Genomic DNA, 25014 nt, shown 5'->3' on the forward strand with positions numbered 1-25014 from the left:
CATTCCTCATCACTGCCAGCTCTGTTCCACGCCACACCCAATACTCAGCTGCGGGTGACCGGATCAGACATCTGAGAGTGATGGATCAGCTGTGATTCAGTCTCCCATCCTGAAGTCCTGGCATGTACCAATCTGCTAAAACTGTACTTTCATTTAGAATTTATAAAATTGTCCAATGTGTGTAAAAAAAAAAGCAGGACTTACTAGGTACTCTTATTTGGTAGTGATTTAATACTGTGAGGGCTTCCACTGCTTCAGTCTTGGTTTCCCATTCCAGCAGGCCAGACAATGTCTTAGAGGATGCTGCAGAAGACATATCATAGACTAAGTGAGGAAACCCCGACGTACAATAAAGTGTTTACTATGTTACAGGTACAAGATTATACTAACGTTTTGCATCAAACACTTTGTACTTGATGAACTTAGGGACCTCGTGGTCTTCGCAGAGCTACAATAAAAACACAAAGTATAATAATAAAACATGTGAAATAACTAAAATGATTACAGGTGCATGATATTTAATTTTCTAACTTTTCCTGCATGTTATGGATCCATACATCAGGAAGCTATCGGGACAATTTCCCGTTCGGGAGATACCTGGGTCGGGAGATCGGAGAAATCCAACGTATTGGAAATCCTCAATTCGCCAATAGAATAATAAATAATTGGGATCGGCGAGTTGGAGATTTTTAACATACTGTATTTTGCAGATTTCCCGACGGATCACTGATGATCGATGTCCACTGATCTGCATTTTTGAACGCAATCAGCAGAACTGGGAATCGGACTGTAGATGTATCGGTGCCATAACAGATGAACCGTCAGAACGTACACAACAGAAACGCTGACACACTGTATATATAGTTTACCTTTTGGAAGATGCTTTCTTCTATGCATAAGGGGACATTATAGTAATGCAGAACGCAGGATGGCGGCTGGATTATGTTCTTAGAGGCCTGCCCGGCGCTGGTAAATCGGTTATTCTTGCTCATTGCAAAATCCTTGTAACTGCTTGTGCCATCTTCAAGCTCAAAGATCTGGCTTGGGACAACAGAGTGCTGCTTTGACACACTGTAATGAAGACAGACAATATCAGGACATATTTCCTTTTTAATATCTATTTATATATTCCACTTGGAAAACATTAGTATAAAACAGACATTTTGAACATTTACAGACAGGCTATTGTATTAAAAGGAATACAAATCTAAATAATTATCATCATCAACAACATTGATTTACATAGAGCAAGCATATTCCATTGTGCTTTATAGTCAGCAACCAGAGTAATTAACAATAGGCATTAACAGAGAGAGTGGGGTAAATATATTACCCTCCGATACGGGGGAGAAGCAGTATCAGTGCATGTTATGTACGCTGATCCCGCTTCTCCCCCATGTAAGAGACTAAAAGGATAGCAGGCTGATATGGTCGGGCTATGTATGAACGCTCAGCATCAGACACCTGTAGCTGTCAATTTCGACAGCTGCAGGTGGCAATGCCCATACAACACAGCAGGGACAGAGCTGTCCTTGGCTGTGGCGGGTTCTGGCTTCGGACTGCGCTGGGGATCTCGCTTGAGTAGCAAGATCCTGCGCATGTGCAAAAGAGCCGGCTGGGAAGGAGACACAGCACATCAGCACTGAGCTGATGCGCTGTGTGCTCACGGGGACAACGCCGCTTCGTCAGACAAGATGTTAGTACATCTTGTCTATGTCCTGTCCTGATTTGCCTCGGTAATGAGGCAAATCAGGAAGTGTTAAAGCGGCATGATGCGTGCCGCTATAATTCAATTACCCCAGAGAGAGGTAAAAGGGACCCTGGTCGCAAGAATGCAATATATAGTGAAATAGGAGGAGGGTACATGAGGATACATAACACATAATGCATATTGGTTCAAGAAGATTGTAAAGCTGCCCCATACAATGAACAGAACGTGTTCCAACCAGCCTACTAAACAGCTGGTTGGAACAATTATTGTCCACTATATGGCAGCTAGTGTGTTAAAGATCAACTTTTCTGGCCAATCAAACCATTTTGATATCACAGAACTAGGCAGACACGGTCTATGTCTATTGTTTAAACAAAAAAATAAAAATAATAAACAATTCTTAACCAACAATGCTTCAGCCTTGTGCCAATTACTCCAAATTCAGAGGAAAAACCAAGGTCCCTCCTGAATCTGTGGTGACCAGCACTAAAAAATGCCAGCCTGAGCTGATGGAACCATAGAGGGGAGACCTCCAATAAGGATCCACTTCACCATCGTCCAAAACGGCCTCAGGCCTGTTATCATGGATGGCTACCACAGGGATGTTGGGCCCACAAAAATGCGGACAGGCCCCCTCATAAATATAACCAGCCCAAGTTAGTAGTGTATGGAGTCAAACTACATGATCATTTAGTTGGGCAATTTGCTGATCTGATAAAACAGTTGGTAGTGTATGTCCAACTTAAGGATAAAAAGTGCCTTGTGGGTTATATGATCCAGTCACACAGCAATGTTGGTCTGGAGGGTTGTATGAGTGTAGGAAGAACACATGTAAGATTTGTGTGAACTGAATAGGGAAGTGGTAATTGGTTAGAGTAGCATAAGCAGGTTATGTTGGTGGTTCAGTAATTTAATAAGATTACCGGAAGAGGTATATATTCAGACAATACTTGAGTGTTTGTGGGTTATAAGAAAATAATAGAGTTCCTCTTGAGCGCACACTCCCCTCCTCCTCGCAGCTGTACAGGGGCTACAGGCAGTCGCACAGGGTGACCATGCCTGCCCCCCCCCTCCACAGCAGATAACCTGGGCTGGGACCCTCTAATACGCCCGAGACCAGGTCATTCGTAAACTCCCCCATCCTGGAAGCCCCTGGAGAGACTGCGTGTCTGGTTGCTGCTGGGATTAGTTGTTGGTAGTGAATGCAAGTGGAGGGGGACACCAACAACTATCTCCGGGATCCTAGTATGAACCTACACCCATAACGTCATGCATTTATAATTTGTGCAGCTAAGAAATATTGCCTGCAGCTTATAACAATCCATAGAGCTCGGAAGACAAGACAAAAGATGGCTTCATTGCTCAACTACACGTTTAGGTGGTGGTCCATACTTGCTGGAGCACAGGTGTAGTACTTGCGAGCTGTCACATTTTAAAAGATCCACAGGTGGTATTAATTATTTTACTTGTGATTTTGCACCTGGAAAGTACAGTATGCACTGAAGTTGGGAAAAACTGGCCTAAGGAGTTGCAGCACCCACAACGAGAAGTGATCTGCAGACATAAGAATGTTGAAAATTAGCATATAGGCAGAATAATGCCGATGAGATACTAATGCAAATGAAAGCATTTGACCATCTCAGCACTGTAGCTTTAAACATAACAGTAAAGCATGAAGTTTAAAGCCAGTGGTTCCCAAACGCAGTCCTAAAGGCATCCTAACAGTCTAGGTTTTAAGGATATCCATGCTTAGGGAAAAATTACTTAATTAGCACCTCAGTAAGTCTGATTATTTTAGTTATTAACAGTTGCTTATATAGCGCAGCATATTCTGTTGTGCTTTACAACCGGAGAAACAGTAATAGAACAAAACTGTGCACAAGCAGGGATACTGTTGGGTGAGTGAACCGCGTTTGGGAACCACTGTTTAAAGCTATAATGCTGATATGGTTAACATTCTTTAATTAGTATTAGTTCCACGTTGGTATTATGCGGTCAACATTACACTTATCCACATACTAGCTGCAAATACACTTCATGTTAACAAATTCTATCACTATATTTAATAGTGTAATTGTTTATTTCTTACCAAACATTTAATCTTTTTCCAAATATCTTCACATTATTTAGATGAGTGACTGCCCTTTCCACAGCATACTCATCACCCATCTCCACAAGTGCAGTGCCAGGAATAGTCTTCATAAACTTTACCTAGAAGAGGAAAGTATAAAGAAATCCAGACATGTGTGGCATGGCTCATACATACAGACTAGGAGATAAATTCATGGTGAAACTAATCAGATCCCATATCTGCCTGACTGGTGCTATATGAATAGGTTCCAATGTATAGAAAGACAGTGTTCTAGATAGACAGTCAATAGGTCGACACTATATGGGGGGGCAGATATAACATGTGTAGAGAGAGTTAGATTTGGGTGGGTTATTTTGTTTCTGTGCAGGGTAAATACTGGCTGCTTTATTTTTACACTGCAATTTAGATTTCAGTTTGAACACACCCCGCCCAAATCTAAAGGCCCATGCACACTGGGCGATTTTGAGCTCAAAGTAGCTCAATCTTGGCATTTTGAGCTACTTTGAGCTCAAATTTGGCCAGTGTGTATGGCCAGGCGATGAGCGCCGATGTGCGCTCCCGCATCATCGCTGGCCGCCGCTGTCTGTCGGGCTGTTTGAACAGCCGAGTGAAGCACTTTCCCAGTGGAAAGTGCTGCACTCCCCCGTGAACATCGCTGGGCACAGGAAAATAGCTCAGTGTGTATGCACTGAGCTATTTTCTTGGCAGCGATGTTCACGATAATCGCTGTGCATACACGCTGGGCAAAAACGCCCACTGTGTATGCACCTTAATTCTCTGAGCACATGTTACATCTGCCCCACCTGCAGCACAGCATGGTTTTGCCCATTAGCCTGCTTTTTTGGTTTGCTAACAAATCTGAATAACCCCCCATGTCACAAACTATTACCTTTAGTAACCTTGTGGGGGTGAAGGGGATCGGAGTGAGCCACCGAGCCCACAGCGATACACAAAATAACAACCCCCCCCCCCCCCAAAAAAAAAGAAAAGAAAATTGGTGTAGACCTAATAGCATTACATTCAGTGTCTCAGTGCAGTCTGTAAGCAAAATTAGGGAATGGTTTCTGCCACCACTGCCGAGTTTATCATATGATGAAAGAAAAAAAAGTGTGATCTATTACAAATTTCCACATTAACTCAAAATGACAGTTAGGAGCTGATTGGCTGGAGCGTCATTTATCATACGCAACAAGTTTTAAATAGCTAAAAGTTATTTATAAATGGGCTACACTGTGACAGGGGCTGGTTTACACAATTACCGGCTGTAAAGCACTGCAGAAGATGTATCCGCAATATCATAACATAATAAATTCTGAGATGCAATAATACAGTATTTACATCTTATATGGCCAACAACCATTTACTAAAATCCGATATAATCCAAGATTAGTCCCCAATGTAGTCTGCTAAACTTGATCACTTTCCTACACTGTAGCTGAAAACACTTTTAGTTCTGTGTATGGGCAAACGGAATGACTACAAATTAAGGAGGTCTTTCTATGCACCAGCCCATGTATGTTCCATGTACAAGGTGTGCAAATTGTTAAAAAAAGAACAGATATGGAAAGAACTGGTTTCAATTAAACTCAGAAAATGACTGCATGTGGGAGCTGTAGTTTCTGAGGTCCAAGGGCAAGTGCGGGAGACGCGATGACGTGATTTGCGAATTGCATTATCAGGACCCACCCACCATGTTGTGAATTGCTTCCTCGAGCAGTTGGGGAGGGGTCTGACGACGCGAAACAAAGTGTAACACTCACACACACACACCTTGTCACCTGGACATTTCGGGAGCAGGCAAACATGAATAAAGCTTTCATAGATGGTATGTAATAACCTAAAATAAGCATATGATGTATTCATCTCTATTTAATGCCGGAAAAATGCAGGATGGGGGGGGGGGGGGGGGGGGGACCATATACCTGCCCTTCCCAAATTACATATTGTTTGTGATGCACATTTTAATTGTACGTTTGAGCATTTAAATGAAAGTACATTTACATTTACCTTTTCAATGTTACCGTATAAGCAGAACAAGTTGAAAACCCGAGAGCAGTTCATCTTTTCTTGATGCAGGCCACTGACCATGGCCACTGATCCAACAGGAGGCCCACCATGGATGAATGAAGAGGTCTGGGGCAGAGGGTAAGAAACCAGCTCTGGAGTGTCTCTAGACCCCATCCTGTAGCGGTTAGGTAACGGTAGCAATGGACCATGGTTTCCTGTAAATGGGAAATAAATTGGTTTCTGCAAAGTGCTTTGTGCATGATAAAAAATGTAAACAGATTACCATAACTTTTGTTCAAGACAGCATTGGTATAGAAGACCGGACAATCATTTCTCTATAAGCGCCACTGACATACCCAATTAGGTTGGATACAAAATGCCCAAACAGAGTTTATTTATGACGACCTGTACATTCAGGGATTGATGTTGACAGGCAATCCTTCATCCAATGAAACTGTATAAAATGCAGATGCCCAAGGCGCAAAATAAGGACTTATGCTGCACCCTGCAAAGTAAGAGCCACCTAACCCTTATTTATATAGGCGGGACGTAGTTATGTGACCGCTGGTCACAATACCTCCCTCTTCATCCCACCCCCATAGAAGCCTTAGCAGGGACTATTCCCACTCATGGGTGTCCATATAGACAATAGAGAAAATAAATTATACAGGTAGTAGTACTTAGTACGGACCAAAACATAGACGCAGATGAATAAATCTAAATAATTAATAGTAAAAGTCCAATGTTACTTAAATGTTCAGTCCAATGATTTTGATAGTGACAGGAAAAGTGCCATTGCTATATAAACATGGTCATGTTGTCGTAACAATGAAACAAAAAGCAAATACACTTTATGACATGTCCAACTTATGTGCAATATACTTTTATAATTTTTGCGTTGTGAAAGTCATGTAACTCCCTGTGCGTTTTTAATAAAGAGTCTGTATTTCATGGTATACAGTCCACCATCAGTCTTTTTTGGTGAGCAGGAGGATAAGATTGTTGGTCTCCCTAAAAAACCCAGATATGAGGATCCTAGCCCTTTGCAGAGTGAATATGGTACACAAAGATCTACTTTGATGTGCACTATGGTGAACTGACCCCATCTCCAGTTCCATGTGGCAGAGGCACCTGCCGGTCTAAAGATATGCGAGTCCTGGTACACTTTATTCTGCTGATCACGAAGGGACTGGCTAATAAGGCACTTTGTATAGTATGCACACATATATTGTTCCAAGCTAGTCTGAACCATGATGTGCATTTCTTTTTTTGTTTCATTGTTACGCTCAGATGACCATGTTGATATAAAAGACGGCACAGAGGACCTTTTGCTCTTACAATCAAAATCATTGGTGTGTATAATTATTTTTTCCAATATTCATCCAATGCCTTTGTTGGCCAGAAAGGATCATCTCTCTGAGTTCAGGTAGAATTTTGCCAATTTATAAAAGTTCAAAATGGTATGCAGTCAAAATCCCGGCAGTCTAAATTCTAAGCAACTTGACCAGACTGCTTAGAATTTAAGCACGGATCCTCCGTGTGTATGCCCCACAATCTAGCAGGTCGCTCATTCCACCACTGGGTGAAATGAGCGCCCCCGCCCCCCTCGCTCAGCACACATTGCGCTGCGCTGAGTGGGGGGAGAGATGTGGGTTGAGCAGTCACTGATAGACCACTCAGCACACATCCCTCCCCGTGTGTACGAGGCTTAAGCTACACAGGAGTGGAAGGAATGGACCCACCAGGCAAGATTTAAGTGGGGATGACAATGGGGAGAATGTAGAGGTATCAGCACCCAAGTATATAATTGTAGCACCTGTCTCATAAGTGGCTACTTTTATTGCACATCATTCGCCAATGTCCATTTGAAGCTTACCAAGAGCTCTACCCCTCGCAAACTTAAAGACAGATCACATTCTCAGCCTCTCCAGTGACAAGGTAAAGGACATGATCCTAGGGAACTTAATATTGTAAATAAAACCTTAGATGGAAAGCTGAATTTTAAACTACAGTGCTATAAAAAATAAGATTTTAAACCTAAAGGTAAATCTTTTTCTCCTAGTCTGTAGAGGATGCTGGGGACTCCGTAAGGACCATGGGGTATAGACGGGCTCCGCAGGAGACATGGGCACTATAAAGAACTTTTGCATGGGTGTGCACTGGCTCCTCCCTCTATGCCCCTCCTCCAGACCTCAGTTAGAGAAACTGTGCCCAGAGGAGATGGACAATACGAGGAAAGGATTTTGTTAATCTAAGGGCAAGATTCATACCAGCCACACCAATCACACCGTATAACCTGGACTATACGCAACCAGTTAACAGTATGAACAAAACAGTATCAGCTAAAGACTGATCTCAACTGTAACATAACCCTTATGTAAGCAACAACTATAAACAAACATTGAAGAAATGTGTCCGCACTGGGACGGGCGCCCAGCATCCTCTACGGACTAGGAGAAAAAGATTTACGGTAGGTTTAAAATCTTATTTTCTCTTACGTCCTAGAGGATGCTGGGGACTCCGTGAGGACCATGGGGTTTATACCAAAGCTCCAGACCGGGCGGGAGAATGCGGACGACTCTGCAGCACCGACTGAGCAAACGCAAGGTCCTCATCAGCCAGGGTATCAAACTTATAGAACTTTGCAATAGTGTTTGAACCTGACCAGGTAGCTGCTCGGCAAAGCTGTAAAGCCGAGACGCCTCGGGCAGCCGCCCAAGAAGAGGCCACCTTCCTAGTGGAATGGGCCTTTACAGAATTTGGTAACGGCAATCCTGCCGTAGAATGAGCCTGCTGAATCGTGTTACAGATCCAGCAAGCAATAGTCTGCTTCGAAGCAAGAGCGCCAACTTTGTTGGCTGCATACAGGACAAACAGTGCTTCTGTTTTCCTAACCCGAGCCGTCCTGGCTACATAGATTTTTAAGGCCCTGACTACAACCAGGGACTTGGAATCCTCCAAGTCACCCGTAGCCACAGGCACCACAATAGGTTGGTTCATATGAAATGAAGAAACCACCTTAGGCAAAAATTGAGGACGAGTCCTCAACTCTGCTCTATCCACATGGAAAGTCAAATAGGGGCTCTTGTGAGACAAGGCCGCCAATTCGGAAACCCGCCTTGCAGATGCCAAGGCCAACAACATGACCACTTTCCAAGTGAGAAATTTCAATTCAACCGTTTGAAGAGGTTCAAACCAGTGAGTCTTCAGGAACCGTAACACCACGTTAAGGTCCCAAGGTGCCACTGGGGGCACAAAAGGAGGCTGGATGTGCAGTACTCCCTTTACAAAAGTCTGGACTTCTGGGAGAGAAGCCAATTCCTTCTGAAAGAAAATAGACAGGGCCGAAATCTGTACCTTAATGGAGCCTAATTTTAGGCCCATATCCACTCCTGTCTGTAGAAAGTGGAGAAAACGGCCCAGATGGAAATCTTCTGTAGGAGCATTCCTGGCTTCACACCAAGAAACATACTTCCTCCAGATACGGTGATAATGTTTTGCCGTCACCTCCTTCCTAGCCTTTATCAGAATAGGGATGACCTCCTCCGGAATACCTTTCCCAGCTAGGATTCGGTGTTCAACCGCCATGCCGTCAAACGTAACCGCGGTAAGTCTTGGAACACGCAGGGCCCCTGTTGTAACAGGTCCTCCCTGAGAGGAAGAGGCCATGGAATTTCTGTGAGCAGCTCCTGAAGATCTGAATACCAGGCCCTTCGAGGCCAATCTGGAACAATGAGTATTGTTTTCACTCTTTTTTGTCTTATGATTCTCAATATTTTTGAGATGAGAGGAAGAGGGGGGAACACATAGACCGACTGAAACACCCAAGGTGTCACCAGGGCGTCCACCACTACTGCCTGAGGGTCTCTTGACCTGGCACAATACCTCCGAAGCTTCTTGTTGAGGCGTGACGCCATCATGTCTATGTGAGGAATTCCCCAAAGACTTGTTATCTCTGTAAAAACTTCTTGATGAAGTCCACTCTCTCCTGGATGGAGATCGTGGCTGCTGAGGAAGTCTGCTTCCCAGTTGTCCACTCCCGGAATGAAGACCGCCGACAGAGCGCTTACGTGATTTTCCGCCCAGCGAAGAATCCTGGTGGCTTCCACCATTGCCACTCTGCTCCTTGTCCCGCCTTGGCGGTTTACATGAGCCACGGCTGTGACGTTGTCCGATTAAATCAGAACCAGTAGGTCGCGAAGAAGATTCTCCGCTTGTCATAGGCCGTTGTATATGGCCCTCAATTCCAGTACGTTGATGTGTAGACAAGCCTCCTGGCTTGACCATAGCCCTTGAAAATGTCTTCCTTGTGCGACTGCTCCCCATCCTCGGAGGCTTGCGTCCGTGGTCACCAGAACCCAGTCTTGAATGCCGAACCTGCGACCCTCTAGAAGGTGAGCACTTTGCAGCCACCACAGGAGAGACACTCTGGCCCTGGGGGACAGGCTTATCTTTTGATGTATTAGTAGATGGGACCCGGACCACTTGTCCAGGAGGTCCCACTGAAACGTCCTTCCATGAAACCTGCCGAAGTGGATGGCCTCGTAGGCTGCCACCATTTTCCCCAGAACTCGAGTGCATTGATGAACAGACACTCTTTTTGGTTTTAGCAAGTCTCTGACCATGTTCTGGAGGTCCTGGGCTTTTTCCATCGGGAGAAAAACCCTCTTCTGTTCCGTGTCCAGAATCATGCCTAGGAACGATAGTCGAGTCGTTGGAATCAATTGTGACTTTGGCAGATTGAGAATCCAACCGTGTTGTTGTAGCACTCTCAGGGAGAGCGACACGCTCTTCTGCAATAGATCTCACGATCTTGCTTTTATCAGGAGATCGTCCAAGTATGGGATAATTGTGACTCCCTGCCTGCGCAGGAGCACCATCATCTCCGCCATCACCTTGGTGAAAATCCTCGGGGCCGTGGAAAGCCCAAACGGCAACGTCTGAAACTGGTAATGACAGTCCTGTACAGCGAATCTCAAGTACGACTGATGAGGAGGATATATGGGGACATGAAGGTATGCATCCTTTATGTCGAGTGACTCCATAAAATCCCCCCCTTCCAGACTGGAGATCACAGCCCGGAGCGATTCCATCTTGAATTTGAACTTTTTCAAGTACAGGTTTAGGGATTTTAGATTTAAAATTGGTCTGACCGAGCCATCCGGCTTCGGGACCACGAACAGGGTCGAATAGCACCCTTTCCCCTGTTGGACAAGGGGAACCTTGACAATCACTTGCTGTTGACACAGCTTTTGAATTGCAGCTAACATTACTTCCCTCTCTGGGGAAGAAGCTGGCAAGGCCGACTTGAAAAATCGGCGAGGGGGCAACTCTTCGAATTGCAGTTTGTATCCTTCGGATACAATATCCATCACCCTAGATCCACGTCTGACAGAACCCAGACCTGGCTGAAGAGTCGAAGACGTGCCCCCACCGGCGCGGACTCCCTCAGTGGAGCCCCAGCGTCATGTGGTGGATTTAGTAGAAGCCGGGGAGGACTTCTGCTCCTGGGAACTAGGCGAAGCAGGTGTTCTCTTCCCTCTACCCTTACCTCTGGCGAGGAAGGATGAGCCCCGACCTCTTCTGGACTTATGCGACCGAAAGGACTGCATCTGATATTGTGTAGTTTTCTTTTGCTGTGGGGGAACAAAAGGCAAAAAAGTAGATTTGCCCGCGGTAGCTGTGGCAACCAGGTCCAGACCTTCCCCAACTAAAACTTCACCTTTGTATGGTAAAACCTCCATATGCTTCTTTGAATCGGCATCACCCGTCCATTGGCGGGTCCACAGGGCTCGCCTAGCAGAAATCGCCATGGCGTTGGCTCTCGAACCTAGCAGCCCAACGTCTCTTTGAGCGTCTCTCATATATAAGACTGCGTCTTTAATGTGACCTAAGGTCAATAAAATGGTATCCCTGTCTAGGGTATCAAGGTCAGCTGACAAGGTATCTGTCCAGGCTGCAACTGCGCTACATACCCAAGCCGACGCTATTGCCGGTCTGAGTAAAGCACCCGTATGCGTATAAATAGATTTTAAGGTATTTTCCTGTCTGCGATCAGCAGGATCCTTGAGGGCTGCCGTGTCTGGAGACGGTAGGGCCACCTTCTTGGACAGGCGCGTTAAAGCCTTGTCCACCCTGGGTGAGGATTCCCAGCGTACCCTGTCCTGTGCTAGGAAAGGATGCGCCATAAGAATCCTCTTGGGAATCTGCAGTTTTTTTGTCTGGAGTTTCCCAAGCTTTTTCAAATAACTCATTCAGTTCATGAGACGGGAGAAAGGTTACCTCAGGTTTCTTTTCCTTATACATGCGCACTCTCGTGTCAGGGACAGAGGGGTCCACTGTGATATGCAAAACATCTTTTATTGCAATAATCATATAATGAATACTTTTGGCCACCCTTGGGTGTAACCTGGCATTATCGTAGTCGACACTGGAGTCAGAATCCGTGTCGGTATCAGTGTCTGCTATTTGGGATAAGGGACGCTTTTGAGACCCTGAAGGGCCCTGGACACAGTGCAATCCGTGGATTGACTCCCTGCCTTTTCCCTGGACTCTGCTTTGTCCATTCTCTTATGTAATAAAGACACATTTGCATTTAAAACATTCCACATGTTCACCCAATCATGAGTCGGCGTTGCAGACGGAGACACCACAATCATCTGCTCCACCTCCTCCTTAGATGAGCCTTCCGCTTCAGACATGCCGACACACGCGTACCGACACCCCCACACACACAGGGATATAGCTGTAAGGAGACAGTTCCCCACCAAGGACCTTAGAAGAGACAGAGAGAGAGTAAGCCAGCACACACCCAGCGCCAACTGACACTGGAAACAGAATTCCCAGATAATAGCGCTTTTATATATAATAAATCGTGTAATACACTCACTGCGCCTTACAAGTGCCCCCCCCCCCCCCCCCTTTTTCAGCCCTGTGTCACAGTGTTCAGCAGGGGAGAGTCCGGGGAGCAAGCTTCTCTGCAGTGCTCTGTGGAGAAAATGGCGCTGGTTAGTGCTGAGGGACCAAGCTCCGCCCCCTCCAGCGGCGGGATTCGGTCCCGCTCAATTTTATAAAACTGGTGGGGGATTTATACACTTACTGCCTTCGCAGCCTATATCCATATTGCCAGACTTAAAGGTTTATATTGCTGCCCAGGGCGCCCCCCCTGCGCCCTGCACCCATCAGTGCCTGGTAGTGTGTGTAATGTGTGGGCGCAATGGCGCGCAGCGTTACCGCTGCGCGCTTACCTCAGGGAAGATCTGAAGTCTTCTGCCGCCTTAGAAGTCTTCTTTTCTTCTTATACTCACCCGGCTTCAATCTTCCGGCTCTGTGAGGACGACGGCGGCGCGGCTCTGGGACGAACGGCGGGGGGAGACCTGCGTTCCGACTCCCTCTGGAGCCAATGGTGTCCAGTAGCCTAAGAAGCAGAGCCTATCACTTAAGTAGGTCTGCTTCTCTCTCCTCAGTCCCACGATGCAGGGAGCCTGTTGCCAGCAGTGCTCCCTGAAAATAAAAAACCTAACAAAATTATTTTCCCAGAGAAACTCGAGAGCTCCCCTGTAGTGCACCCAATCTCCTCTGGGCACACGATCTAACTGAGGTCTGGAGGAGGGGCACAGAGGGAGGAGCCAGTGCACACCCATTCTAAAGTTCTTTATAGTGCCCATGTCCCCTGCGGAGCCCGTCTATACCCCATGGTCCTTACGGAGTCCCCAGGATCCTCTAGGACGTAAAAGAAAATAGGTTTAATATGACTTTTATTGGTGAGAGGTATTTGATCCATTACAAAGAACTTAAACATTTTTATCTGAAGAAAAACAAATCTACAGCAAGGCCACTAATCATACATTTAATCAGAGAAACAATGCACCTTTTACTGCACATCCATGCAGCATTAAAGGATTAGTTCTAGTACAGTGGTTCCCAAACTGGCTGCCTTGGGGAACTTACAGGGGTGCCCTGGGTTGGTGGTCCAGGACCAATTCAAATTATTTATGGTCAATGTAATAGACAAAACCAGTGACTGTGGATTCCAATCATAAACTATGTGGGCAAATTGAAGTGAATCCTGTCCCTGACCACATAACTGAAAGGATGAAATATAATCTTAATTCAATAAAAAAAAATAAATCTGAATTTCACAGTAACAAATTTTTGGCCTAGGGGTGCCATAGATACTATATTGTGCAATGTTTGGGAACCACTGTTCTAGTGTTTCAACAGAAATCAGAATATAAAAAATAAAATAAAAAAAAATAAAAAAATCTCCCAAATTGTGCAAAATGAAGTTACCATATCCATCATAACGGTAGGATGATGGGTGATCTCCAAGAATGGCTTGCCTTTGACGCCCCTTGCCATGCTCTGAATGATAAAGAAACAAAAATTCATATAGAAACTATTTGAAATGAAGCAAAGCAGAAACTTACCCATGCGTTATTCTTACATTTCATTATCCCCCCCCCCCCCCCCCCCAACAACAGTAATCACATAAAAACATTAAATAATAATAAGATTATCTATTTAACATCAGTTCTAAAAGTCACTATGGTCAAATAACCAAGCACATACTAAGCCCTGATGTAGTAACGCCCGAGTTCGACGCTGGTCAAACTCTCATGCTTTTTTAAAGAGGCAATCACTTATAAGTGATTGCCCCTTTAAAAAAACGTCCCAGTTCAGCCGGCCGCTGAACTCGGGCGTTTTACATCCAGCCACAGGTATTAAGACATTTGAGATAGAACAGTTATACTATAATAAGAGAACATTCAGATCTACCAGTGGGGGAATATATTCTAATGATGAACAGATAATAAAGCTGTAACGGTCAGCTTGATAGCCACAGAAGATCTGTGAACGACTACCAAAGACTTTATATCCTCATGGCATGTCATAGGTAACAGATTGGCAATCACAGAACATAGTACATTTGAAAGTGCAGTATAAAAACATATTGAAATTCACCAAACAGTGAAAGGTGTAAGAAAAGTAAGGATTCCATAGTACAATATAATGACATTTAACAAACACTGGGCATAAAACATGACCAGATAACAAATCACGTGTTTTAAACAGTACCTGAATTCTACTACAAGCTGCACCAGCAAGACATTTTCAAAGAGGTCTCCCTTCAAGAGGTTTCAGCAAAATCCAAAAACAACCTGTATTACATGGTTTCAACAATTCAGTTAACACAATGTTTAAATATAATTGTTGAATAGATTTCATGCAAGTACAAATATAAACAACACACTCAAAATTAGCTAGAAGATACATAATAGTTTATATATATATATATATATATATATATATATATATATATATATATATATATATATACACACACTTACAAACATATACAATAAAAAAATAGAGCAAGTAGAATAAATAGGTAACACATGCTGAACAGTCTGTTGTAAAGGGTATTCTTTAAATGAATACAACCTGTCACAGTTTGCTCTCAGTAATGAGTAATACAACAATTATATTGGTACAGACACATCCTTGTTAAAAAATGCACACCGCCATCAACACTTTGATGTGCTACTAATCACGGGTGCGTGTGTATGCACCTGCAATTACCACTGAGCAAAGACACTAATAACTACGGGTAGCGGAAGCATAACAGCCCGCTACCCGTGCCTACACACTGCCATTTAGTCCCCCTCCCTGTGGCAGGCAGTGGCGCTCGTTAGCCAGCGTTTGCGGGGCGTGCATACGCACGCACCAGCGAATGCCACTCTATGCCAGGAATCTTTGCCGGTGGCGCATTTGCATCGCAGGCAAAGATGTATGGGGACACATCTGTATATGTACTTGTAAAAGTGACAAAAGTAAGTGAACTGGCAGAAGAATATGTTTAAGCCTATTATGAAGGCTTCACTTGTGCCTTCGTCCTAATTGCACCTTTTATTGCATTGCATATAACTAACTCTGGACCGGTATACGGTCAATAGATCTATAGTATCTATTTAAACAGTCACTAGGTCGAGATGGTCAAAATCCCGACAAGGTAAACAAGTACAAAAGGCAGACAGGTTCAAATGGTCGACATGTCACACACATATGGTCAAGATAAGGTTAAAAAAAAAAAAACTTTTTTAAACTTTACCATCCACGTAGACTACGATTGGGAATAGTAACCTGCCCGAAGCATGCCAGGGGACGCGATGCACTAACTGGGGGTCCACGTACTCAGCTGGTGAAAAGGACACCAGAAACATGCATAAATGGTGTCGACCTTTTCCTGTCTCAACCTTTCTTCAGTGTCGACCTTTCATAGGTTGGCCTATGACCATGTTGACCTGTTCACTGTCGACCGAATGACTGTAGTTCTATTGATCCGTAACCCTCTGAACCCAATTGAAAAAAAACACCATACACCATAGCTGGCAAGAAGAAGGTTCAAAATAGGATTTTAATACCTACCGGTAAAATCCTTTTCTATGAGTCCGTAGAGGATGTTGGGGACACCAAAAGAACCATGGGGTATAGACGGGATCCGCAGGAGACATGGGCACTTTAAGACTTTCAAAGGGGCGTGACCTGGCTCCTCCCTCTATATCCCTCCCCAGACTCAGTTTGAAACTGTGCCCGGAGAGACGGACATTTCGAGGAAAGGAATTAACAAACAAGGTGAGCATTATACCAGCTCACGCCATAAACATGCCGAATAACATGGCATTCAACTGAACACATGCCAACGGACATGAACAAAATTCAGCAACAAGCTGAAGAAACCATAACACAACCTGTGTGTAACCAGAACTAAACTGCAGAAACAGTACGCACTGGGACGGGCGCCCAACATCCTCTACGGACTCATAGAAAAGGATTTACCGGTAGGTATTAAAATCCTATTTTCTATTTCGTCCTAGAGGATGTTGGGGACACCAAAAGAACCATGGGGTTTATACCAAAGTTCTATAGCGGGCGGGAGAGTGCGGATGACTCTGCAGCACCGATTGACCAAACTTAAGGTCCTCATCGGCCAAGGTATCAAACTTGTCAAATTTAGCAAACGTGTTTGACCCCGACCAAGTAGCAGCTCGGCAAAGTTGCAATGCCGAGACACCCCGGGCAGCCGCCCAGAACGAGCCCACCTTCCTAGTGGAATGGGCCTTCACCGATTTCGGCAACGGCAAACCTGCCGTGGAATGAGCCTGCTGAATCGTTTGACACATCCAGCGGGCAATGGTCTGCTTGGAAGCAGGACACCCAATCTTATTGGGAGCATACAGGACAAACAGAGACTCAGTTTTCCTAACTGGAGCCGTTCTGGCGACATAAATTTTCAAAGCTCTGACCACATCTAGAGACTTTTCCTCAGCCAAAGCGCCAGTAGCCACTGGCACCACAATAGGTTGGTTAATATGAAAAGAGGAAACCACCTTCGACAGAAATTGTTGCCGAGTTCTCAACTCTGCTCTATCTTCATGGAAGATCAAATAAGGGCTCTTGTGAGATAAGGCCGTTAACTCAGACACCCGCCTTGCGGATGCCAATGCCAACAAAATGACAACCTTCCAAGTGAGGAATTTCAATTCCACTTTACGTAAAGGTTCAAACCAATGTGATTGAAGGAATGTCAATACCACATTAAGGTCCCAAGGTGCCACAGGGGGCACAAAGGGAGGTTGGATGTGCAGGACCCCTTTTACAAAGGTCTGCACCTCTGGAAGTGAGGCCAATTGTTTCTGAAAGAAAATTGACAAGGCAGAAATCTGCACCTTAACGGAGCCTAATTTAAGGCCCGCATCCACTCCATTTTGTAGAAAATGGAGAAACCGTCCAAGGTCAAACTTCTCCACAGGAGCTTTCTTGGACTCGCACCAGGAAACATATTTCCTCCAAATACGGTGATAGTGCTTTGACGTCACACCCTTCCTAGCAAGAATAAGGGTAGGGATGACTTCACTGGGAATACCCTTTCGGCCTAAAATCTGGCGTTCAACAGTCATGCCGTCAAACGTAGCCGCTGTAAGTCCTGATAGACGAACGGCCCCTGTCGTAGCAGATCCTCGCGAAGAGGAAGAGGCCAGGGATCTTCGACCAGTAACGCTTGAAGATCCGGGTACCAAATTCTCCTTGGCCAGTCTGGAACTACAAGGAGCGCTGGAATCTTTGTTTTTCTTAGAATTCTCAGAACCTTTGGGATGAGAGGAAGCGGAGGGAAAATGTACACCGACGGAAACACCCAAGGTGACGTCAGTGCATCCACTGCCGCCGCCTGAGGGTCCCTGGACCTGGAACAATACCTCAGAAGTTTTCTGTTGAGGCGAGACGCCATCATGTCTATGTGGGGAACCCCCCAAAGACTTGTCACTTGATGGAGGCTTCACTCTCCTGGATGTAGATCGTGTCTGCTGAGGAAGTCTGCTTCCTAGTTGTCCACCCCCGGAAGGAATATTGCTGACAGAGCGCTTGTATGTGTCTTTGTGGCTTCTGCCATGGCTGTCCTGCTCTTTGTACCGCCTTAGCGGTTTATGTATGCTACTGCTGTCACATTGTCCGACTGGATCAGGACAGGCCGGTTTCGAAGAAGATGCTCCGCTTGCAGAAGGCCCTTGTAAATGGCCCTTAGCTCCAGAACGTTTATGTGAAGATGAGTCTCTGGACCTGACCATCTTCCTTGGAAGGTCACCCCTTGTGTGACTGCTCCCCAACCTCGGAGACTTGCATCCGTGGTCACTAGGATCCAGTCCTGGATCCCGAACCTGCGTCCCTCTAAGAGGTGAGAGCTGTGGAGCCACCACAGGAGTGAGATTCTGGTGTTGGGAGATAGAATTATTCTCCGGTGCATATGAAGGTGGGATCCGGACCACTTGTCCAACAGGTCCCACTGAAACACTCTGGCATGGAACCTCCCAAACTGGAGGGCTTTGTATGCCACTACTATCTTCCCCAGCAACCGAATGCATTGATGAATGGAGACTGTTGTTGGTTTCAGAATGAGTTTTACCAAACTCTGAATTTCCAGAGCTTTTTCCATAGGGAGGAACACTCTCTGCTGGACTGTGTCCAGAATCATACCTAAAAACGCCAACCGGGTTGTTGGGATTAACTGTGATTTTGGCAAGTTTAAGAGCCAGCCACGCTGTTGCAGAATCGATAGGGACAGTGCAATGTCCTGTACCAACTTGTCTGGATCTCGCCTTTATCAGGAGATCGTCCAAGTATGGGATAATTGTAACTCCTCGCTTGCGGAGGAGAACCATCATCTCTACCATGACTTTTGTGAAAATCCTCGGAGCCGTGGACAGGCCAAACGGCAACATCTGAAACTGGTAATGAGTATCCTGGATTGCAAACCTGAGGTACCTTTGATGAGGGGGATAGATGGGGACATGAAGGTATGCATCCTTTATGTCCAATGATACCATGAATTCCCCCTCCACCAGACCGGAGATCACCGCTCTGAGAGACTCCATCTTGAATTTGAATTTCTACAGGAAAAAATTTAGAGATTTCAGGTTGAGGATTGGTCTTACCGAGCCATCCGGCTTTGGTACCACAAACAGGCTTGAATAAAAGCCCTCCCCTTGCTGCGCCAGGGGAACCGGGACCACAACCTGATTTTGACACAATTTTTGTATTGCTCCACAGACTAGAATTCTGTCTGGAAGCGAAGCTGGTAAGGTCGATTTGAAAAAACGGCGAGGGGGAACGTCTTGAAACTCCAGTTTGTACCCTTGGGTCACAATTTGCAACACCCAAGGGTCTAGGTCCGAACGAACCCAGACCTGACTGAAGAGCTTTAGACGTGCCCCCACCAGTGCGGTCTCCTGTAGGGGAGACCCGGCGTCATGCGGTGGATTTGGCAGAAGCCGGGGAGGACTTCTGCTCCTGGGAACCCGAGGAGGCGGGTGTTCTCTTGCCCCTTCCTCTACCTCTGGTAGCAAGGAAGAAATTACCTCGGCCTCTTTTATACTTGTTGGGCCGAAAGGACTGCATTTGATAGTGTGGTTTCTTTTGTTGCGCAGGAACATAAGGTAAATAGGTTGACTTACCCACGGTGGCCTGCCGATACCAAATCAGTAAGGCCATCCCCAAAAAGTTCACCTCCCTTAAATGGAAGGGACTTCATATTTTTCTTGGAATCAGCGTCAGCATTCCACTGGTGAGTCCATAGCGCTTGCCTAGCCGCAACTGACATAGCATTAGCCTTAGCAGACAGGAGGCCAGCATCTCTTGCAGCCTCTTTCAAGTACGCAGCCGCGTCCCTGATATAACCAAGCGTCACTAGGATGCTATCCCTATCAAGATTATCCAAATCAGAAGACAAACTTTCAGCCCATTTTTCAATAGCGCTACTTACCCAAGCTGACGCAATAAGAGGCCTAAGCTGCGTCCCCGTGGTTGTAAAAATAGCTTTCAAAGTAGCCTCCTGCTTATGATCAGCCGGCTCCTTAAGGGTCGTCGACTGAGCCGCAGGGAGGGCTACCTGTTTAGACAAGCGCGCTAGGGCCTTGTCAACTGTGGGTGGTGTTTCCCACTTTTCCCTATCAGCCGCGGGAAAGGGGTACGCCACCTTGATCCGGTTAGGAATTAGAAATTTTTTATCAGGGTTGTTCCAAATGCCATCAAAGAGGTCATTTAGTTCAAAACATGGAGGAAAAGCAACTGAGCGTCTCTTTTCCTTGTAAATAAGTACCCTCGTTTCAGGTGTAATAGGGTCCTCATCAATATGTAATATGTCTTTAACAGCTACAATCATATACTGGATACTCTTAGCTAATTTAGGATCTAATCTGGAATCAGCATAGTCGACATCAGCCTCAGAGTCTGTGTCGGTATCTGTGTCAACTAATTGGTCAACACCACGTTTGAGCGACCCCGGAGGGCCCTGGGCCTGCAATAAAGCGTCCTCCATTGATCTCTTCCACACCTGGATTTGAGATTCAGACTGATCAAACTTTTGATTTAAAAGAGTGACATTCGCATTTAAAGCATTCAAAGTAGATAACCAGTCAGCAGTCGGCGGTGCCGACAGGGCCACCCCCAAAACATTTGGTGTCCCCAACAAATTATCCCCGAGAGGAATAATCTGCCTCAGACATGTCGTCCACTGAAAACAGCACCCAAATCAAAGCCTGTCAGGGAACACAAAGAGAAAAAGCCAGCTCACACCCCAGCGCCAAAATGCAGGTCTGAAAACACACTCAAGTGCCCCAGAGCAGCAGCGCTATATTTATCTATTAATTTTGCCCCCCCCCCCCCTCGTTTTCTTATACCCCTGGTACTTGCTGCTTGTGAGGAAGGACCAGCGCTGCTTGTGTGGAGGAGGAAATGGCGCAGAGTGAGCAGTGAGGAAGAAGCTCCGCCCCCATAATGGCGCGCTTCGTCCCGCTTAAATATACATTTATTTATCCTGGCGGGGGTTTTGGACTGTGCCTAGGCACTTTTAGTTCCACTAGCCAGCTTTTCAGAGGTAAAAAGGCTCCCCAGGGCATAAGCCTTTTCAGAGAAACTCAGTAGAGCTCACCCGAGTGCCTCCGTCTCGCAGGGCACATTTTCTAAACTGAGTCTAGGGAGGGATATAGAGGGAGGAGCCAGGTCACGCCACTTTGAAAATCTTAAAGTGCCCATGTCTCCTGCGGATCCCGTCTATACCCCATGGTTCTTTTGGTGTCCCCAACATCCTCTAGGACGAAATAGAAATGTTATTTATTACTTTCATAAAGTTGGTAGCCCAGGAAAAGCAATTGCAAACATACTATTTGGTAATTGGAGTAGGTACTCCTACCCACCCCACCCACAGGTGGCCACCGATGTGCCCACCCGATTCAATGGACTGGGTTCTCCAATCCTACTGATAGTGAAGTCAAATCCCAGTCACTCCTACCTCACTAGTGGGGTGACTGTCCGAGTTTGAACCTATGCCTCCGAGATGGTGAGCTTGGGAGGAGCCTTCACCATCCATAATCTTACAATGGGGTCGTGACACTACCAGCAGCACCGCTAACTAGACCGGCACAGGTGTCCTACACCAACATAGGTGTCTTCTGCCCGTTATGAGGCAGTAAGTGTGCCCAATCACTACAAATTCCCTGGCGGACATATAATCCATACATCCCAGTTAACCACATATTTTCTTTATGTTTAGTCTGCAATTATGTTTTCCGGGTGCCCAACTGCAAAAAGAAAAGAAAAAAAGGTCTCCTTTTTGAAACCCCATTCTCTTGTAAGTTTTAACCCTGCACTGTAGGGGCCATGCCCCCCTGCTCCTGCATTAACACATGACCAGACTAACCCAATCACTTTTGTCTACATAGTGTACATCGCTCACCAGCATCGCGCCCAGGATAGCGGGTTCTCCTTTCACATTACAATGTTTTATTGCTTACTGATTTGACACAGGATATATCATCTACCATAACATTATAGGTGTCCCTCCTAACTGTAGCCTGGTATTATACAGACAAAAGTATAAAATAAAAAAAATGAAGAACAGACTGCATGTAGGGAAATGCACCTTAATAGGTCTGTGTATTTTTAATCTACGTTATGTGTTTTGGGATACTTCTTAAATATTCACCGCTACGTGGTTTATACATCCAAGCTATTTTAGTAGCTATAAACTAAATATATGGCTTTTTTAAGCACTTAAATGTCGTTTATACAAAATTCATAACAAGATATCGATTAGTAAATTACCTTCAGATTATTTTTACACAGTGAACAGACCACATTACCACATTACATGGCGGTAGTAAACGAAATGGGGGAGAAGTTGGGGGGAGGGTAAGAGCAGGCAGTAAGGTTACTAACATGGGTACTAAAAGGGATTTTACCAAAGCACTAACCAATGACGATTACAGGTCATCCTTGCCACATAAGGTGAAAGATGTCCCTAACGCAAGGGAAAATACTTATCTTAGTTGTATGTATGTAAACGCCAGAAGCATTACTGGTAAAAAGGGTGAACTAGAAATACTTGCAGCAAGCAAACAGTATGATATTATAGGCATTACTGAAACTTGGTGGGATGAATCTCATGATTGGACAGTCAATCTAGAGGGCTATACACTGTTTAGGAGAGACAGACTAAATAAAAAGGGTGGAGGGGTGTGTCTGTACGTAAAGCCGTTTTTAAAACCTAATATATGGGAAGATATTCAGGAGGGGACTGTAGACACTGTTGAGACATTATGGGTAGAAATTGCATGCGGGGAAAAAGGAACAAAAAAGTTAGTATTGGGTGTATGCTATAGGCCGCCTGGTAGCAACGCATCTGATGATGAATTGTTACTAAAGCAAATTGAAAAAGCAGCAGGAGTAGGAGACATAGTAGTGATGGGAGATTTTAACTATCCAGAGATAAACTGGAAAAACGATTCATGTGATACTGCTAGGGGCAGTATGTTTTTAAACACACTAAATGATAACTACCTAGTCCAACTAATTGAGGAACCAACTAGGTACAATGCAATCTTAGACCTGGTATTAACAAACAATCAGGATTTGGTATCGGGTATTATAGTAGGGGAACCCATAGGAAACAGCGACCACAATATGGTCACATTCAATATCAGTTTCTACAAACAGCCCTATACTGGCTCAACTAGGACTTTAAACTTTAGCAAAGCAAATTTTGAAAAGATGAGGGTATTTTTCAGGGATATTGAATGGGAAGGTTTGTTTTTAGGAAAAAATACTACGGAGAAATGGGAGGTACTAAAATTCCTGCTAGCTAAAAATACACTCAAATATATTCCTATGAGTAGCAAAAAAGGGAATAAAAATCATAAACCGATGTGGCTTAACAAAAAGATTAAGGAATTTATGGGCAAGAAAAGGCGAGCATTTAAAAAATACAAATCTGACGGGGAAGCAGAGTCATTTAAGCACTATAAGGAATGTAACAAAAATTGCAAAAAGGAAATAAGAGCGGCTAAAGTAGAAACTGAAAAACTAGTAGCAAAGGAAAGCAAAGCGAATCCCAAAAAATTCTTTAAATACATTAATAGCAAGAGATTAAAAAAGGAGAGTATAGGCCCTTTGAAAGACAAGTTGGGAGTCTTAAGCAAAAATGATAATGACATAGCGGACACACTAAATGAGTTTTTTTCAACAGTATTCACTAGAGAGGACCCAATTCAGGGACTGACACACAATCTCAATAATGACAATATCACACTGATAGGTACTTATTTAAGCGAGGAAGTAGTCTGTGACCGATTAAAACATTTAAAGATTAATAAATCACCAGGGCCCGATGGTATTCATCCAAGGGTTCTAATGGAGCTTCACTCTGAACTGGCAAAACCGCTATCTTTGATCTTTGAGGATTCAGTTATATCAGGTATGGTTCCCAAAGACTGGCGTATAGCGGAAGTAGTGCCTATATTCAAAAAGGGAAGTAAAGCTGAACCAGGTAATTATAGACCAGTTAGTCTTACATCTATAGTGGGGAAAGTATTGGAAGGTATTCTAAAAGATAGTATTCAGAAGTTCCTTGAAACCAATAAGGTCATTAAAAGGAATCAACATGGGTTTATGAAGGACAGATCCTGTCAAACCAACTTACTTGGCTTTTATGAAACAGTAAGCGCAAACCTAGATCAGGGTAAAGACGTGGATGTAATCTTTTTAGACTTTGCCAAAGCGTTCGATACTGTACCACACATGAGACTTATCTACAAGCTACAAGAATCAGGGCTAGGAAGCACAATATGCACTTGGGTCAAAAACTGGTTAGATAATAGGAAGCAGCGCGTTGTGGTTAATGGATCTTTTTCAACTTGGACTGAAGTGCTAAGTGGTGTGCCGCAAGGCTCAGTATTAGGACCGCTATTGTTCAATATTTTCATTAACGACCTAACAGAAGGTCTAGAGAGCATGGTGTCAATTTTTGCAGATGATACCAAATTGTGTAAGGCTATAAATACAGAGGAGGATGCCGAGTCTCTTCAGAACGACTTAGTTAAATTAGAAGCATGGGCAGCCAAATGGAGAATGCGCTTCAACACAGACAAGTGTAAGGTAATGCACTGTGGTAACAAGAACAAAAATTACACCTACCTACTAAATGGGGTAAAATTAGGGGATTCTGTACTGGAAAAGGACTTAGGTGTCCTCATAGATAGCAAGCTAAGCAGTAGTACCCAAAGTAGGACTGCAGCAAAGAAGGCTAATAAGATATTAGCATGCATAAAACGGGGTATTGATGCTAGGGACGAGAGTATTATACTCCCGTTATATA

General features: G+C 44.7%; 1 protein-coding gene across 1 annotated transcript in view; it reads right to left on the reverse strand.

Moving 5' to 3' along the window:
* HNRNPLL (heterogeneous nuclear ribonucleoprotein L like) overlaps window positions 1–25014 on the reverse strand; it is a 120365-nt gene that overhangs the window by 7163 nt on the left and 88188 nt on the right. Inside the window, exons 7-12 of the mRNA XM_063918000.1 lie at window positions 14103–14174; window positions 5811–6025; window positions 3801–3922; window positions 870–1071; window positions 391–448; window positions 205–303 (exon numbers count right to left, since the gene is read on the reverse strand). Of these exons, the coding sequence (XP_063774070.1) occupies window positions 205–303; window positions 391–448; window positions 870–1071; window positions 3801–3922; window positions 5811–6025; window positions 14103–14174 (768 nt within the window). The remainder of the gene's footprint in view (window positions 1–204; window positions 304–390; window positions 449–869; window positions 1072–3800; window positions 3923–5810; window positions 6026–14102; window positions 14175–25014) is intronic.

This window comes from Pseudophryne corroboree, chromosome 4 (assembly GCF_028390025.1).
Source record: "Pseudophryne corroboree isolate aPseCor3 chromosome 4, aPseCor3.hap2, whole genome shotgun sequence".
NCBI lineage: Eukaryota > Metazoa > Chordata > Amphibia > Anura > Myobatrachidae > Pseudophryne > Pseudophryne corroboree.